Source organism: Nanorana parkeri, unplaced genomic scaffold, assembly GCF_000935625.1.
Source record: "Nanorana parkeri isolate BGI_ZX_2015 unplaced genomic scaffold, ASM93562v1 scaffold114, whole genome shotgun sequence".
Taxonomy (NCBI): domain Eukaryota; kingdom Metazoa; phylum Chordata; class Amphibia; order Anura; family Dicroglossidae; genus Nanorana; species Nanorana parkeri.
Window position 1 is genome coordinate 1,668,905 of NW_017306382.1, and position 19,929 is coordinate 1,688,833.

General features: G+C 45.0%; 1 protein-coding gene across 1 annotated transcript in view; it reads left to right on the forward strand.

Moving 5' to 3' along the window:
• The first annotated feature begins 863 nt into the window (after nt 1-863).
• Nucleotides 864-19,929, forward strand: part of WDR73 (WD repeat domain 73) — a 20,665-nt gene continuing 1,599 nt past the window's right edge. The window contains exons 1-6 of the mRNA XM_018553260.1: nt 864-912; nt 1,532-1,599; nt 3,744-3,832; nt 8,072-8,160; nt 14,642-14,709; nt 18,546-18,707. Of these exons, the coding sequence (XP_018408762.1) occupies nt 866-912; nt 1,532-1,599; nt 3,744-3,832; nt 8,072-8,160; nt 14,642-14,709; nt 18,546-18,707 (523 nt within the window). The 5' untranslated portion in view covers nt 864-865. The remainder of the gene's footprint in view (nt 913-1,531; nt 1,600-3,743; nt 3,833-8,071; nt 8,161-14,641; nt 14,710-18,545; nt 18,708-19,929) is intronic.

A 19,929-nucleotide genomic window follows, 5' to 3' on the forward strand; every position in this document is an offset into this window, starting at 1 on the left:
CATATATATGATATAGTTGATTTGCTCTCCTTAAGTAGCATTGTTCTTCAGAAAACCACAATCCGAACTGACAGGCTGCAATTTCTACACCATTTGTCATAGTATGGGCTTGTAAATAGCTCAGGTAGATGGTTCCAGGATTAATGGCGCCCTCCGGACACTCACCACCCTGACAATCTCCTCACCACAGCTCCGCAACCCTTCCCACGCGACAAGAGGACGCGGATCCCTGCTTTCATCTGGCGGTTGCTAGGCAGCGGAAACCTAGCACTTTTCTGCACTGTGTACTCAGTATTATAAAAATACGCCCTGGGTATTTAGGAGCTATGCCTCTGATAGATTTAAGGCATTAAAGAAATGTTTGAAATAATTTTTCAAACATTTTTTTGAATAGTGAAAGTTTTTGTTAATAGGGAAAGTTGCCAGTAAAAAAAATGGCTGCCGGTGAGAAAACCCCTGCAACGAGCCTTTTCTCAGGTTTCTTTTCTTTTTGACGAACGCTTAACAGCTCTATTTATTTTTTTGGGAGAACAACATATTTTTTTTACAGGGATCTGAGTGATAAGACCTGGTGTACATTCCCAAGGCAATGTAGTTTCAAAATGTTACTTTGCCCAAAAGCAAAATGGCCGATAAGGCGCAAATAAGAACAGGAAGTTCAATAGAGAAAAGTATTTGTATTTTTTTAAAAAGCAAAGATATCAGTTCTTCGGTTTCTAAGAAAAGACATTTTAAAAGCGTGTGTGCAGTGAGCTGAGCTACTTTGGTTAGTTTATGAAGACAATTAGCTGCCCTAAAACAAAATGGCCACCGAGGGAAAAGCGAAACAGGAAGTGTACAGGTGAACAGGGTTCCCAGCTGCAGCATGGACAGCGAGGAGTGTGAAGAGTGGATGGTGGAGTCTATAAAGCTGTGAGTCGGTGTGAGGGAAGAGAATGCTAATATGTCGTTACTAAACAGGTTTCGCTATATGTACACTTCCTGTCCAGGTATGAGCAGCCCAGGGTTCAGCTGCTTAGGGACTTCAGATCCCAGCTTGCCTTGCCAGACAACCAGGATGCTCTGGGTATGCTGGGAGTTGCAGTTCCTCTTGCTATCTGTAAGTTCACAAACATTGCACTTGATAATTGTTCTAGCTTGCTCATATGGTTTCTCAGTAAAACAAAAAATCCCCTAGCCAGCTCAGGAGGATCTATGTCTACTTAACACATACATGCGCATTCCAACAGTGCCATGCATACACCTGTTTGTCTGTCCCTCTGTTGTAATTCATTGAAAACTCTGTATAGCTTGTTCTATATATGGTTTTTATGCATTCAGCAAGGTGTTGATTGCACGGTCTGATATATGGATAGTCAGTAAAACGTGCAGCTCCAAATCTGTATGTGCAGTAATGGTGATATATAGTGAAAATGAAAAAAAAATCACATTGATTATGAAAGCATTACAATGATAATTCAGCATGACTAATGAATAAAAAAGAAAATGAATTCCCTGTAATCCACTTTGTATCTTCGCTGCTTTGTTGAAGGTATAAGGATTTACATGATTTTGAACTTCAAGATCCGACCCGAGTCATCGAATGGATTGGTGAGAAAAGTAAGTAAATCTTTAGGTTTGCTCCGTTTACATGTTTGACTGTTGTGTTAATAAATGGCAGACGTAGGCCTAGTTCACACATGCATTAAAATAAGGTGATAGAGAAGTGTTTTTAGAAAAGAACTGTGGCCCAACTTTTTTTTACCCATAGTTCTCTTTAGGGTCACCGGGGGACATATACTAACGTCCTCCTTTGACCCAAAACTCAGCATATAGCAGGCTATTGCCCGCTATATGCTGGCAGCACTGTGCTGTAGCTGGAAGGGATCCCAACAATATTGTCGGGAACCACCCCACTGGCTGATTGACAGCTGACTCTGCCTCTCTAGAGCCAAAGCCAGCTCTGCCTGCCCCTCCCCTGGCCGTCCCTCCAGTTAGCGGTGGAGGATCTAAGAGGGAAGGGGGGAACCCCTGCGGGGAGTGGTGACTGACGGTCACTGTCCTCTGCAGGGAGATGGTTGGGAACTGAACGATCAGCAGTATGTGATCGCTCAGTTCTTGACCAATGGAGCCGACGTATGACAGCTCAGTGTCACGTTGGCTCTAATTATGGGGATGAGTGCATTTCCCTCTCCCCATAATCCTCCTTTTAAAGCCCGTGGAAGCATCTGTGGCACAGTGCCATACACACATGTGTGCTAGCATTGTGTTGTGACACGGTGCATATTATATCTTGGCCACTTGGCAACTGCCTCCATTCATGTCTTTTGAAGCACACTGCAGCCGCATCTATAGTGGTTACTCCGCTTTTGAGAAGCATTTTTCAGGCACTGGGGGAGAGTCATTGGAGGTTCTGAAATCCCAGAAAGCACTGGGAAATGATTGAGAGGACAGCACAGCTCTGGCTACCACTACCTCTCTGCACACTGCCACCTTTGCCAATCACAGAGTGCCTCTAGCCACTTCCAGCACCAGCCATGTGCACATGTATACCCTTCTATCACTTCCCCTTTCAAAATATAACAAGAAACCAACAGAACAGAGGATCCCAGGAACAACAGGGGGTGGGTGTGACGGAACAGCAGGTCCAATTCCACACACTGCCACCAATAAGTGACAATACCCAGTCTCTACCCACTCCTCTCCTACTGTGCTGTCACCAAGACGTGACAATATCACTCGTAGCCTTACCCAGCACAGAGATTTTTCAGCTGGTGGGACAACAATCTAAGGCCAGCAGACTGAGCGCAATCGTCAGTGGGGTGACGACTGTCGAAGATGGTAACTCCTCTAGTTCTGGCAAGAGTTCCTTTCTCTCCTTTTGCATCTCCAAGTCGGACAGTGACGAGAAATCTTGCTAGCAGTGCACAGACAGGGGCTTTAAATCCTTTCCTGCTCTATCCAAATTAAACATTTTGGGTATACATGCACTTTAAGTCCCTCCTTGTTTAGGCATGTTTTCATCACAGCAATTGTCTAACATTACTAAAGGTAAAAACTAGGGCTGTACCGATACTGAGTATTTGGGTGCGTACTCGTACTCACCCCAATGCTCCTAATGCCTATCCCGATACTGGAACTTCTGGTATGAGGAAGCCGGGCGGAGAGTCATTGCACGATGCCCAGCTTCCTGATTGGCCGGGAAGCCGACTCCATGCTCCCTTGTTACCAGGTGACGAGGGAGCATGGAGGTAATCGGGAAGCCGGACAGCGAGTTATTACACGCCACCCGGCTTCCCTAAAAGAGTACTATGGGGTAACCTTTTTCTATAATAACTTCCTCCCGTGACCCAAAGCTCAGTATATAGCGGGCTATTGCCCGCTATATACTGAGAGCGCCGCAGCCAGGACGGATCCCAGCAATACTGTCAAGATCCTCCCAGCGGGCTGATTGACAGCGAGCTCTGCCTATCTAGAGCCAGAGCCAGCTGTGCCCTCCCCTTTCCATTCCTCCAGTCAGCGCTGGGGGTCCGAGAGGGGAGGGAGGGGAATCCCTGCGGGGAGCGGTAACTGACAGTCACCACTCTCTGCAGGGAGATGATCAGGAAGTGAGCAAGCGACTAAATCTTTCACCTCATAGTTCTCCTTTTAATGGGACTTTCGGTATCCGCGAGTACCACAAAAAGAAAAAAAACGGTACTTGTGCATCCCTAGTAAAAACACTCCCGGGTTTATTACATTCTCTTTCCTTTATACACTTGCAGGTATTTGTGTAGCTGGCTATGATGACACTAAATCAAATGAAATCCTGCAGCTGCTTGTTCCACAGAAACTGCAAATAAAAGAAAACCAGGTAAGATGCAGGTTTTCATTATTATCAGCACCACGGCTTTGTGGAGTCCGCTGTTCAGGTCCCAGCAGGGACATTTGTATGTTCTACCTGTGTTTGTCTAAATGTCCTGCCTCCTCCTACACTTAGGGAACCAGCCATGTCGGGGCTTCTGAAGACTAAACTTTTAGTCTAAAGTTATAATTCTGATTTAAACTTTTATAGTTACCTTTTTATAATTAGCTTAAAGCTGGCCACCGACAGGTTGCGTTTCAGCCTATTCCTGCTGACTCGGCCAAAACTCGACCTGTGGGTGTCCCTGTTGCCACCACTCACTTCTATAAAGTGCCTTTTAAACTGCCTGAACCCTTGCTTATAACACATGCTGTCTTCCAGCCCCTAAGTAACCATAATAGTATCAAACACAGGGTTGTGTTATGTGGACACACACTAAGGAATAGTGACCCTTATTCAGAGATTCACAACTCTCCTCTATCCACAGATGCTTTCCTCTTGTGTCTGTGGTACAAGGGTACATAAGAAGCTGACATAAGCAAGGGTTGGAGAAACCTAATTGAAAGAAATGGCGGTCAAGGGTTGGGAATCGCCATGCAGATAATCGGCTTGATGCCATGAGACACTGAACAGAGTCATACATTAAGTAGAGGTAAACCCAAGCTGAATGACAGTTTGTTTGCTAAAGCTGTGTATGTGTATATATATATATATTGAAAAAATTTTGGGTGTCTCACCAGTCAGTAAAAAATGTCACCAGCCAGCATGACCGGACTATGGCCTTGCAATTTATGTTAACATTTTTTGGGGACAGATAGAGCTTTCTATTGGAGGTATATAATCACCTGGGGGGGGGGGGGGGTTTTTTTTTTAAGTCGAAAAAAACACCCATAGGTGACGCTTAAAACGCTTTTACTGCTCATCAGTTTAGTGTTATCAGTGATTGATGGCCCTAAAATTATTGCTCTCACTCCGACGTTCGCGGCGATATGTAACATGTGCGGCACAATAGGCGCAATCGTCGTCTTCGCATGTAGGCGCACCCGACGCATATCTGCGTGAGTATGTGGGGGGCGGCGACTTTAAAAAAAAATGTTTTCTTTTTTAATTTTTTTTATGCTTTATTTTTTTATGATTCTTTAATTTTTGTATTACTTTTTTTTTTTACACATACAACTTTATTGCTATTACATGGGAGGGCTAAGAAGCCCCCCAATTTACATGACAGGTCCTCTTTATGGAGACATCCGGGGTCTCCTAGACCCCTAATGTCACCTAGGGACCCCCAGAGAAACTGATGAAGCAGAGATCGGCTTCATCAGCTTCTGTAGCTGGAGAGAGACACTGAATGAAGGAAGTGATGTAATATACATCACTTCCTGCATTCGGGGACTGAGAGAAGATCAAAGGCAGACCGTATACTGAACTCCCTTTGATCTCCTGTCACAGAGCCGTCCTGGGCACATCGGATCTCGGGACCGGCAACGGCAGTGACAACTGCTAATACTAGCGATCGGGCGTCTCTAGAGACAGTTGGAAAACGAGGACAGAAAGTTGTCACCCGATAGCATATAGTGGATGAACAAGGATCTTTACGGCAAGTTTGCCTTTTATTTTTAAAGACCGCTGTAGATCTATACTGCATGTACATTGAAAATCTGTTTACATTTTGTTTGGCATTTTGTCTCAACTGTATAAAGTTGTTTTTTTTTGAGTGAATCCTTTTTAAGTTTGTTTCTTACCTGGAGATCCTGCCAGTAACAACACTTCTTGTTGCAGGATGACCAGGCTAAGCCACTACCTTGCAGCTGGCAACAGCTTTGTCAGCCTGTCATGTACACTCCTACAATAGGCCTTTGTGCTGCCTATCAAGTATATCAAATAGACAGCTCAATATCCAACTGAAGTGTGCACGGCAGGCTGACAACACTGATACTGATTACGAGTCAGTGGCTTAGAGTCACGGAACATGTTGGAATACATTCACGGGGGTGGCTGGGGATTCCTACAGAACGAACCTGTGGATTCTTGCGTCACGAATCCCAGGTGTGTCTGTACAGATTCAGCTACTGTGCCGGTTCAAGTTAAAACCAGGCTGACAGCGGCCGCATCTGTCCGCATGTAATCATACATGGAACGACTACCTGTGCATTGGGAAATGTGCTTGCCCTTGGACACAGACAGATTCTATCCCAAACTACAAGTAATCGTTCCATTAACAATTACATGCGGACAGCTGCTAGCAGATGCTTTCAGCCTGTTATTCACTTGAATGGGCACAGCGGCCACATCTGTATGGATACACCTAGGATTCTTGACGCAAGAATTGGTAGGTTCTGCTAGAAGGTGTCCACGTGTAATCATTCATGGAACGATTACCTGCAGTTCGGGACAGAAAAAGGACAAGCATATTACCCAAAGCACAGGTAATCATTCCATGTACAATTACATGCGAACAGATGTGGCCACCGTCAGCCTGTCATTAACTTGAACGGGCACAGCGGCCGCATCTGTACAGACACACCTGGGATTACTGCTGAATCCGTAGGTTCTTACTGCAGGAATCCCCAGCTGCAGCCGAAAAGCCCCGTGTGAATGGGGCCTAAATGTAAATTCAAAAGTCATGTTCAACATTCACAATCTTCAATCTAAACATTCAAAATAATACCTGCTGTTCCGTTCATGGAGCTCCCTGTTCAGGCACTTCCTATTGACAATGCTCATTATCTCAACTGCTCTCCTACACTGTCACCATGTCACATGCACATCCAGTGGAAACTACAGAGCTGGCTATACACCACTAGAATGCCATTCCAAAAAATTGGTTTCAGAACGTTCATTCAATTTTATAATAGTTAATGGGGTCAAAGCGGCGATCACTTTCAGCGCTAGTGATCACAGAACAGAAAGAGCCAGATGCAAAAACTTTTCCTCAAATAACAGGGAATGTGGTTTTCATTTGAGAAACTCCATTCAGAATTAATTCAGAATCAAGTGCTAAAATGTAGGGATGCTCCAATACTAGTATCAGTACCGATACCGAGTATTTGGACGCGTATTCGTTCTCGTCCGAATGCTTCGGTGCCGGAACTTCCGGCAGTTCTGCGAGGGAACATGGAGACTGATTGCTCGCCACCCGGCTTCCTGATCCGCTTCGTGCTGTTTGGCCAACTCGGCGCTGATTGGCCTGGAAAGCCCGCTTCCCAGCCTATCTGCATTGAGCTGGCCAGTCAGGAAGTAGAGCGGTGGGTAATAACCCCAGCTTCCTGATTGGCCGTGAAGCCTGCTTCCCAGTCAACCAGCATCTAGCTAGCCAAACAGCAGGGAGCTGGCGTCCCGGCCAATCAGGAAGCCGAGTGGTGGGTAATGACCTGCCTCCCGTCTTCCTGATTGGCCTGGGAAGCGAGCTCGATGCCGAGTGGCCAGAAAGCCGGCTTCCCAGCCAGTCAGCATTGTGCCGGCCAAACAGCACGGAACCGGCTTCCCGGTCAATCAAGAAGGCGGGTAATGACATGCCGCGCAGCTTCCTGATTGCCCGGGAAGCTGGCTCAATGCTAGCGGAAGTATCGGTACTCGGTTTTGGCGAGTACCAAAATATACATGTCGGTACTTGCACTCGATACAAAAAAAACGGCATCCCTAGTTAAAACAAAACAACATTTTCGACTGACATTCTACAAGTCTCTGATGGAATGATCGAATGTTCTGAGGAGATGTTCTATCGGTGTATGGCCAGCTTTGGTGTCTATGCCAAGGCTCAATGCACATTCCACTGTTGTCATGATCAGGAAGCCCACCTTGAGAAATGATCTGCAGAGTGGGCGCATGTGGACAGGAAGTGGCTGCAGGTGATTGCAGCACTAAGATGTAACCAAGAAGGAAAAAAGTTGAAAACAGTATTTCATGGAAAAAACATATGGCGTTTGTTTGCTTTAGCAAACCAAATATCATCCAGTTAGAGTTGAGACCTACTTTAAATAACACTAAATCAGACTATAATTTCCTGTTCATTTCAGAGTACACTTGAACCCACTCTGTCATAGTGTGGGTGATGGAGAGCTGCTTAGTACACGGGCCACGGACCATAATGGTTTGTTTATGTTGCTCCCGTTTCAGGTCTGTCCGGCTGACCATGCGACCTTCCCGTCTGCTATTGTTCTGTCCTGCTCGCTGGCTGTTTTCCAGCCTGTAAATTTCCACGTAGACACCATTCATTAATCTACTTTCACTCTTATGTCTCCTTTCCAGGGTTTGTGTCCCGAGAGAGATCTGAAGGTTGAACATGGCGGATTCACACAGTATCCTGTATACAGCCTGAAACATGTCCCTGAGCACAGGTATTGTTGCTTAACCCCTACATGACTAGAGGACAGTGACTCCTAGATGTGCAAAACAAATGTAGCGGTGTCAGTGAAGAGGACAGTCATTCTGGGAGATTAGTCAATCTTAGCCCTCATTCACACTGTAATCGGCCGGCACGTACAGCTCCATGCTGCATGCACGGCCGTATCAGGCAGCTCCCGGGAAGGACAGGTGCTGCGTGTGATTTTTGGGATAATGTGAATACGCAGACGTACGCCCCCCCCTACGCTTACCCGCCCTGCACGTGCGTACGGGTGCTGGTGAGCGTGCTCGTACGCTGACGGGATGGATCCTGTCTGCGTCCGAGCCAGGAAACGCGCACCCCTACGGATCTGCATTTGAGGTGAGCGTAGGGGGCCGTACAGCTACATAGTCCCATAGATAAGGATGGGGGTTGCCTGCTAATCACACGCAGCACCAGTCCTTCCTGGGAGCTGCTTGATTCGGCCGTGCGCGCAGCACGGAGCTGTACGTGCCGGCCGATTACAGTGTGAATGAGGCCTAAATGTTTAAAAAAAAATGTAACACCCCTTCCCACTGCCAGGGCCCAGCCCTTTAAGGACATCCGGAGGCATTTCCTGGGCTTCCTAATGGTGTGATTGGCTGCCATAGTGGTCACGTGATCAGGTGCTTGCCCTACCAGCTCACAATTATAAACAGTGACTTGGAGATCGTGGTGACGGCTCAGTCATTGTCCTGGGGGTGTGCCATTGATAGCACTCTGAGCACAAAATGTTGATGCCAGCTGTGCCACCATATAGAAGCGCGCAGCCAGCATTCAAGAACTCCAGGCAAACAAAACAAAAACTTACCTCCGCAGTGCTAGAATTAACTGCTAATTTTGTCTGGGGGGCGCAAAACTGCTTTATTCAAGTGATCTTCGGTCCCGCCACCCCCTTCTGTGCCGCTAGACCTGCAGCCTCTTCTTCCCTGTGCTCCGGCAGTCTGAGGCCCAGTGACCTGCATTTAGACGTGAGGATGCAGAGTGCCATTCTATAGCCGGAGTGGAGGGCGAGAAAGGTAAGCGCTGGCCGCTCTGGGACAAAGATCGGGTGAGTAATACAGCTTTATTTAAATCCCCTAGAGAAAACAAGCAGTTAACCTTTGCAGTGTGGTGGTAGTACCACTGAAGGAGGGTACGTTTTTCTTAGCCTAGAGTTCTTCACCGACATCTAAGACTTATTTAGTAATTGTTTTAATTAGGGATGCGCCGATACCCCAATACTGCTATCGGTGCCAATACACAGCATTTTCACGAGTACTTGTATACCGATACTAAATGCCGATACTGGCCTTTTACATTTTTAATCAAGTTCGGCTGCCTGAGGTCCCGCACTTGCTGGGGACCTCAGGCAGCCTGCTGGGGACCTCAGCTGGCACATCTCCTCCTTTTTCTGTACAACAGGCACAACACTGGACAGCCCGGCACTCCCCTGTACAGATCTGCCTGCAGCCCTGTATAATCATGGCTTGCTGGGATTTGTAGTCCTCTATTGCTGGTTGCCATTCTCCATTGCTGTATTATCATGGATTGATGGGATTTGTAGTCCTCTATTGCTGGTTGCCATTCTACATTGCTGTATTATCATGGATTGAGTTACAGTTCTTCATTTATAAATGAATAAATAAATCAATTATAAAGAAACTGCCCTAAAATCATTAGTCTGTGTGGTTTTAGAAAAAATGTCACATATCCCTTTAAGAAAAAGAATCTGTATCAGCGAGTACCTGAGGGTAAGTACTTGTACTTGGCCTTGAAAAAATGGTATCGGGACATCCCTAGTTTTAATTAAAAACACCTGCTGATGTTTTTAATGACAAATGGACAAAAATACATAGGTGGATTGCTTTTCGGAGAGCAGCAAAGCAGCGGCTCTCCAGCGTGCACGAGGCAACACTGCCTCCTCCTGAATGCCATTGGTGTTTGGATCCCAAGGGGCATTTTCCATTGAACTACTGCGCTACAAGTGCGGCCCTATTTGTGTCTATAGTCACCTTTGACATGGGGTGTCCCCTGCCAAACGCACATGCCGTATCATTTTTGCTGTGACGTGGCAATGTATACAGGACTGCAGCGGGCAGTTGAGGAGTGGTAAAACCATGGATCAAATGTCTGATTTTACTGCCCCCCAGACACTCGTCTTAATGAGGCCGTAGTTGGTATGATGGTATAATGCCGTTAGTCAGTCTCCTATCAGGGGGCACATACGGAACCATAGAAATGGAGGGAGCAGGAAATAGAGCAGCGTAAAGAAGGGGTAGATCATATAAACACATGTCAGAAGGGGGGAGGAGAGCGACCACTGATGAGAGCTAAGGATTGACAATCCCAGTGCTGGTCCTAGTAAAAGCACTTTGCCTTTAGAACCTCTGAGGCTGATTTACTAATGGAGTCAGGCATCCTTACACAATATCATGTGAAAAGTAGATTCCTGTTTTATTTCATATGTACATGAGAGGGCAGGGGTGGAGGTGTTGCCACTCTAATTTAATCAATTGCATGTATAAATTTCATCTTAAAGGAGAACTATGAGGTGAGTGAAAATCACTCATCCTCATAGTTCGAGCCGACCTGTGACAATGAAACTGTCACACGTCGGCTCAATAGATCGGGAAGTGAGCGAACACATACCGTCGCTCGCTCACTTATCAATCGTCGGACACGGGAGGGGGGATTCCCCCCCCTCCCCTGTCCGATCCTCCAGAGCTGAGTGGAGGAACGGACAGGGGAGGGGGCGGGCACAGCTTGCTCTGCCTCTAGATAGGCAGAGCCAGCTGTCAATCACGCAGCTGGGTGGATCCAGACAGTAATGTCGGGATCCGTCCCCGCTGCGGCCATCTCAGTATACCACGAGCTGTAGCTCGCGGTATACTGAGCTTTGGGTCACGGGAGGACGCTAGTTTATGTCCTCCCGTGACCCTGGGGATAACTATGGGGAAAAGCACTGACCCCCATAGTTCTCCTTTTAATGAGGCCGTAGTTGGTATGATAGTATAATGCCGTTAGTCAGTCTCCTATCAGGGGGCACATACGGAACCATAGAAATGGAGGGAGCAGGAAATAGAGCAGCGTAAAGAAGGGGTAGATCATATAAACACATGTCAGAAGGGGGGAGGAGAGCGACCACTGATAAAAGCCAAGCATTGACAATCCCAGTGCCCTAGTGATCCCTGACAATCCCTAGTAAATGCACTTTGCCTTTAGGGCCTGTGGGGCTGATTTACTAATGGAGTCAGGCATCCTTACACTATATCATGTGAAAAGTAAATTCCTGTTTAATTATTTCATATGCACATGAGAGGGCATGGGTGGAGGTGTTGCCACTCTAATTTAATCAATTGCATGTATAAATTTCATCTTAAGCTACTGAGCTCTATAAACAACAGCAAAGCAGTGAGGTTAACCTGGAAAATGGGAAAGGAGCCTGGTGCCCCACCTTTTGGGTGCATACGAGAATACAAAATAATCCCATGCAATAATTCTATACTTGTGTAAGTAAAAAAGACGACATATTTAAAAGGCAAATACTGTCTACACTAAACCACTCCAGATTCCCTTTATTATGTCCTTTGATTCCCTCTAAAATGTTTGACTTGTTTTATGGCTCTTGTCTTATAAAGTCACATAACCATAAAACATTTTCTCTTGATGGCTGTACAGGATTGTTTGTTCAGGAATCTGGAATGGTTCCGGACTTCAGCCCTTCCTGTTATTAAACTCCTTTTCCTTTCTCTTTATATTGTCACATTCAGGGGTGGTCAGCCACAGACCTGGCTTTGTACTATGGGAAGGGAATGGTCAGCTCATGTAGATATTTTAGCCCTATGTGGAGTTGTTCCAAATACTCAGAATCTGAAATGAATAATATATTCAAGGCCAGCCGAGAGTGAAAGAGTTAGAACATATATTGGGGTTTTACTGCTGTCTGTACCTATTGTGTGTGTGTGTGTGTGTGTGTGTGTGTCAGGCTGTCAACAAGACAGGAAGTGAGAGTAAATCTTGCCAATGGAGCATAGACGGCAATAAAAGCAGGCAAGTGAAGTGGTCGGGGGTACTGGTTCCAGAATCGTCATAAGAAGCATTTTAATGAGTAGGGCATCAGCCAGGGTGTACATTTTTTTTTTTTTTTTTAAAGCCCACCTCTGGGCTAACTAAGAGGGTCACCACGGTGTCCTGCATTCACTAGACTCTCAAATAATTTCTGACTTGGTGCGGACACTGTCCTTACTTCTGGAGGGGGGCTACTTTTGTTCCACATGGTCCCGGTGTGTGTTATAAAGTAGTAATCGCTCCAAGATCACTCCCGTGATAGACTACAATCTCAATACAAATTGGTAAGCTAAACATGAGATTGTAGTTCCATCATGAAGTGAGCTTCTGGAGGGGGGCTTCTTTTGTTCCCCATGGTCCCTGTGTGTGTTGTAAAGTAGTCACGTCCTCTCATGTTTAGTTTACGAATTTGTAGTCCATCACGGGAGCGAGCTTGGAGCGGTGACTACTTTACAACACACAACAGGGACCATGGAGAACAAAAGTAGCCCCCCTCCAGAAGGAAGGACAGTGTCGGCACCAATTCAAAGATGATTGGAGGATCTACAGCCGAGTGATACACAAATAAGATACATTTTTTATAATAGTTGAGGCGCTTGAATGCATCTGTAGGATTTAACTCTTGAGTTTACTGTCACTTTAAAAGAGTGACAACTGTCTCATTTGTAATTCTGTGTTGTCAGCCTGTCACATGCGCCCCCTGGTGGAAACTACAAGTGACTGTACTGACACCTGATGTGTGGGCATGGTCCAGTGTTGTCACCATCAGAAAGCCGCTTCAGAGCAAAAATATGGAACAAATGCATGTAGACAGGAAGTGGCTGAAAGAAGCTGCAAGGGGACGGCAGCACTGACGGTGAAAATTGTGTTTTATTGCAAGGAAGAGCATGACGTTTGTTTATAATACACAGTGCACAGAGGAAACGAAATGTCATCCACTTAAGGTTTAGATCTATTCTCCATTGTTTGAATGACAGATGCTTTAAGGGAGAACTTTAGGATTGAAAAAATATTTACCCTTGCCGTGGGGCTACTTCAACACTGCATGGGTTAAGTGCTTGTTTTGGTCTAGGGGCAAATGTACAGAAGGAATATTCACCTGATGCTCAGTCCTGCACTCCCGCTCACCCCCCCTCCACTCCGGCTGTGGATCACATCTAATGGACCTGTATTAGACGTGATGACATCACAGACCACTGGAGCCCGGGGGAAGAATAGGCTGTGGGGCCTGGACTAGCAGCCGGGAGGGACCAAGGATTGGGGGAGTGTTTCTTCTTTATTTTCACCCCTTAGACAAAATGAGTACCTGAGGGTTAACGAGTGTTTCTTTAAGATGATGACCCTTTTCAGCAATGTTTTATTTTGACCAGTTTTACAAAAATCCAAGTAAAGAAACCCTTAGGCTGGGTTCACACCTGGGCGTTTTTCAGTGCTGATGGAAGCGCTGAAAAACGCTCAGCAAGTGAAATCCTATTAATTGGTATGGGCATGGTTGCCACCTGGGCGTTTTTTAGCACTGATGGAAACGCTGAAAAACGCCCAACGCTCAAAATAGTACTTGAGCTTCTTTGGGGCGGATTTCCGCTCGTAAGCCATTGGTATTCCCGAGTGTGGCTCGGGGTTAACAAAGCGGTAACCCAGAGCCACACTCGGGAATACAGCGTAGGTCTTACCTTGTCCGCGATCCCCGCTGTGTCCTCCGGCCGCTGCCTTCTTCGTCGCAGGGGGGCGGAACCGGCGGGAAGTTTAAAAGTTTTAAAAAAACGAAAAAAGATAGAGGAAAAAAAAATCATACCGCCAGGGAGTTTAAAAAAACAAGTGTTGAACGCGCGTTTCATTGAAGGAAAAAACGGGCGTAAAACGCACCTATAGGAACGCCCAGGTGTGAACCCAGCCTTAAGGCTTGTACACACCATATGTTAGTGCATCTATAACATATGCTTGTTGGCATACGGTCATTATTGTGCTGCAATGGTTTTTTGGGGTTTTTTTTTCCTTTTTCCATTACTGTCCATTACTGTATGCTTACATATGACCTATTATAGCACGTCACAATATGCTAAGAGACAATGCAACATTTTTTATTTTTTTTTGCATAGACTAAACCCACACATAAGGACATTAGGGAATACAGCCAAAAGACTACTGGTATGGACCAGTCCTTCTACTGTGGCAGCCTGTGTCCCCTCCATTCTAGCCCTGCTTCCTCCACTAGACTCATCTTCATTGAACACTTCCGGTAGTGTGGGGTGTCTGTATCCCCAGTCATGCTGTAGTTCCATCTTGTTCTGGCCTTCAAATGTGAGATTTGCCGAGAGCAATAAAGTGGAAACCCTGCAGATGAATGCTAATCAGTGCGTATCTCCTGTCTATTCACATCTGCTTTTGTTTTTTTTTTTCTTCAGTCTAATTCTTACGACCGGCCCAGCTTCGGCACTGGTGCAAGTCTGGCAGATAGGAGCAGAGGACAAAGGTAATTGAATAATGGACATGAATTGGATTCATATCACCATTTGTGCTGTTAAAGCGGACCTTTACGCCCAAAAATCGAATTCTATCAATGCATCCCTCTATGTATGATGATTAATAATAACATAGACATGTCAGGTATAAAATGCTGTGATTGTGAAATACTTACACTCGCAGAGCATTCACTTCCTGCTTTGAAAGGGCAAAATGACTTCAGTTTGCCAAAGCAATGCACACTGGGATCGCCTTGTCATCACCAGAGCATTGCTGGGAAATCTCATCTGCAATCTCACGAGATCTCAGGGAAAGGCATTTTTCTCACCTGAGATGATGTGCATGGTCACATGTCCTAGTCACATGTGCCAGAAATCCTGGAAATAAATGGGGAGCTAGTCATCTGCCTTTAGTAAACATGGCCACTGTCAGAAGACTGGGGAAGAAAATAAAAATAAGGTATGTAAAGAATACAAAGCCGGCAATTATCTAGAAGTATGCGTGTGTAGATTGTCTTTACATAAAAATTCTAAAGGTGTGGGTGGGTGGTTGTGTTCCTTTTAAATATATGGGTATAGGTCTGCTTAAACAGGGACCTATAACAAAAATGCAGTACAGCCTTGAAATACAGCAAACAGTTTGGACAAGCAGTGAGCCAAGTCTCTAAACTTCAATACATAAAGCCGGCAGACATGGATACGTTCTGCTGTTGTTTGACTGAACATTATAACAGGATATAGGTGTGATCTTTGTAGCTCTGACTGTGGACTTGTTCTTGGTGCCAGGTTTGGTGGTTGCATAGTGTCAGAACCTGCTGACCTTCTGATAATTGTATGCACTGCAATCTCGAGTTTTATAATGGCATAAACAAATTGAGTCTATAATCATTTTGTGGGTTAAAAAAACATGTTAAGAGAGGACAAAGGAAACGGTCCAGACTCGCTTGCCGTTCGGGGAAGCACCACAGAGAGTGACCCAGAGAAGACAAGTTCAGAAAGGGAAAAGTTTATTTGGGCCTGCAAAATAACTTCATATTAACTAGTTACGTGGAGCTAGAGTGAAGAATTAATATTGCAATGATGGCTGAATAATCATTTCAGACAGCTTTATCTCTTCAACAGAGCAAAAGACAAGGTAACAAGTGTTGAGATTTACCTTTCCATCTACCCACGCTGCTGATCGTTGCTCCAATACTGTGAAATTGTCCCCCAAAGTCAGCTGGGGAGCCAACACTTGCGGGAATGCTGATCTTGTGGGTGACCTGCAATTCTCACTGGAACCTCCACTCATTGCGTAAGACAGTAGTAATGAGGATCAGCCAGTGAGAGCTAGGTGTGACCCAGGAGATCGACACTTCTGGAAGTGTTGGGTTCCCATTGAACACAGGGGACCATTTCACAGCACTGAAGCAAAGTTCAGTAGCACAAGCAGCTGGAAAGTTAAATATTTATGGTCTTCATTAACTGGTATATCTTTGCTGCGTATGTTTTGTACAGCGACCAGGTCACTTTAACGTGACACAATATAAAACTGATTTCCTGCATTGACTTGGTCTCCACTCAGTGGTGGGGAAGAGTGTTTGTTTGGCACACATATACAGAGTACGTCCTCCTTGGAGCTCATAGGATCAACGCCTAATGTTCCTACTGTGGGTGCATCCAGCCTGGGAATCCCGTCTCTTCTGTGATTTCAGCTGTGTGTTTCCTGAAGGAAAGCCTTACTTCATGGTCTCCATCAGAATCATTCAGCATCTTTGATCATTAGCAGCAGAAAGCTGCACCCTGTGGTTTTACCTCCGGTCAGTGAGCTGCAGGGTTTGTCCAGAAGTGCTTTACACTCAGGAACACTTACCAAAGGAGACCTTTTACAGGAAATACTTCAAGGACATAAAAATGCCATGTTTAGAAATCGTAGTTCAAAAGAGCCTGTTGTATCACAAAACAAAGACTTCTGCCATTGTTGTCCTCCAACCGTTGCCTGGCTGTCATGCTGAACATATGGCTGACCTCAACAAGTATGCGAATCAGGACTTCTAAACTTTCTGTGAGATGTCTGATCTGCTGGTGACTCACAAATGACTGAAGCTGGTATAACTGAGGCGACTAGTAATGTCGGGAGGTGGTCCGCAGTGGCAGATGTCCTATTTTTCTCATTGCAAAAGATAAACGGTTATTTTTAAAGTAATAGTAAACCACCAACACAACATTGAAATTTTGGGCCCCCAGGAGGTGTAAGCCATGATGTGCTAGCATGCAGAGCATATTAACACATTATGGACAACTTGCCTTGTAGGAGATCCCCTTCAGCGCTGCAATGCCAGGACTCTCCTCCATCGCCAGCGCTTCCATCTTCACCCAGTCTTTTTCTGGGTTTGACATCTTTGGCCTCCTAATTGGCTTGATAAGGGTTATGTAACTCCCTGTGCCATAGGGGTTACTTCATCTCGGCACAGGACCTTGCCAAGAAATGAGCTGCATAAAGAAAGCTGACCTGAGAAAAACCTTCATAAATGGAACCCTGTGCCTACAGTTACCCACAGTTGATCCAGAGGAAGGCAAATAACTGTTGAACCTGCCTGAAATCTGATCACTTCCTGTGCTTTGTCTGTGCTGCACTCTTAATATCTTAGCGTCGTCTACATAACACTTCCCCTTTATATTATAGAGAGGTGGAGGGGTTTATTAGTTCTAACACCCTTACTTTCATAGGGTGATGACCCTTCTTCTCCAGACCCAGTGATGGAGCATATGTTACCGGAAGAGTCACCAGATGAAAATCAAAGGTTTAAGACTAATTATAAGGGGTGCACAGATACTGGTTTTTCGGTATCGAGTACTGATTTTTTTCTTTTTTTCGGTACATACCGATACCGGAAATCCCATTAAGGAAGCCATGCGGCATGTAATGACCCCTGGCTTCCTGATGATCAGGGAAACCGGGCCGAATGTAAAGATTCGCCACCTGGCTTCCCGATTAGCAGGGAAGCAGTCTCCATGCTTCTCGTCACCAGGTGATGAGAAGGCATGGAGCCGGCATTCCGACCAGTCAGGAAGCCGGGCAGTGAGTCATTACACGGCGCCCAGCTACCTGAGTGGCCGGGCAGCTGGGGGGGGGTTATGACTCCGTCCGGCTTCCTGATTGGTCAGTTTCCCGACCAATCAGGAAGCTAGGCGGCTAGTCATTACACGCTGCCCGGCTTCCTGATACCGGAAATTCGGGTATCGAGCTAGACATCAGAGCATTTGGGAGAGTACGAGTACTCGCCCAAATACTCGGCATCGGCACTAATACCGATAATAGTATCGGTATCGGTGCATCTCTACTAATTATAGAATAAAATGTATGTTTTCATCTTCAGTAACCCTTTTTTTTTTTTCTCAAAACGAACACTGATCAAAGTAGAAAAATGTCTTCATTTTTTTTCTTTACGTATTCATATATAGATTGCATAGAAAATATTTTTGCAAGACAGTATTCCCAAAAGAAGGGTACAAGAGGTCATTAAAGTGGAATTGAACATGTGTTTATTATCTATTAAATTCAATGCAAACGTCTTATTTTGTTTATTGGCCTTTTCCCTGCTAGCATGCTACAGGGGGGGGGCATCTGCTATCTGTGTGTGAGCAGTAGTCTCTCCGCAGCAGTCTTAACATAACCTCCAGTGAGTCAGAGCCAGAGAATTGTTCATCAGAAAGGAGCATATGGTTTCCAGTGTGCTGAAATGCATTCATTTCAGTGGGTCATCCATCACATAGTAGTTGATTTGTCACACACACATCCAGTAAAAATTAATGTAAGGTCAGTAAAAGAAAGCCATATGAAATTAAACTCTTTGTGTCATTGTAGATGTCATTAAGCCCACAAGTACCATTCAGTCGGATGTTGGTAACGACACGTGGACAAAAATAGCTACAACGGCCGCTACATCTCCTCGGGTTCTCCATGGATCTCGCATCAACAACGTCCAGCTCACCGAGCTCGAGTCCAATAAGCAAATATATACACTTGGTAGGTACCAACACAGGGTCAGGAACAATGAGGAGGGTTGAGTCCAGTAAGCCACTGTAACCAATCAGTCGTGAAATCTAATTGCTATGAGTTCCTTTTCATAAGGTCCTTGCCTACTGGCCTCCTCCATTGAGTGAGCGTACTTTACTGCTTTCTGCTGGAAGACTGAATCATGACTAGGGCTGCAACAACTAATCGACATAATCGATTTTGAAAATAATCGTTAGCTGCAGCTCTAATCATGACTGAATAAAGAGAGTGGTCCGCCTTTCACGGTTTGCAGTGATCTGCCCATCACAACCTCTCATTTTCCTTATACAGGCCCGACAGATGTTGCTAAACAAATACATATGCAGTTGTAATGGACACCAACAATAAGTCTTTTCCAAGATTGTTTTGTAGATGGCGATGTTAGATTTTAAAAAAAAATGTTTTTCGCTATATAATCTTCTGGGGTTTTTTTTTTTCAGTTTTCAATTGCAGAATTTGTGTAGGTAAACCCAAAATGTATTTTTCAGTATGTTTGGCATCTTCTCACACCGTGCAGTATACAGTTTTTCTTAAAGTAGACCTTTACCCTTGTTGGCCATAATCACATCAGCATGCTGATATTACATCATCTTACATTCATCAGTTAAACAACTAATTTTTATTTTACTTACAATTTCTTGTTTTCTACTTACTGTTTTTTTTTTGGCACAAGTTATGTAATGTGCCCAAGCGTTGGATTCTGGGAAGGTTACATCAGCAGTGCATTACTGGGAAATCTCATCCGTATTCTCCTGAGATCTCGGGGAAAGGAATTTTCCTCCCCTTGCATGGTCACATGTCCTAGTCACATGTGCCAGATTTCCAGGAAGTAAAGGGGGTTGGATTTCTCTGCCCTTAGGAAAAATGGCCACTGTGAGAAGAATGGAGAGGAAAAGGGAAATAAGGAATGCAAAGAATACAAAGCCGGCAATTATCTAGAAGTATGTGCGTGTAGATTGTCATTACTAAACATTTCTAAAGGTATTTGTTGTTATTTTGAAGATATGGGGAAAGTTCCTCTTTAATGAACTGTCTTTTTTGTGAATGTGTCAAAGTTTCTTACTGGGAAATTCTGCCAATAACCGGAAACTATACATGGACCCATATTGCCAAACATACTAAAAAATACATTTTATAATTTTGTCTGCGGCGAGACTTTTTTTTTTTTTTTTTTTACACTGAAGTTTTGGGT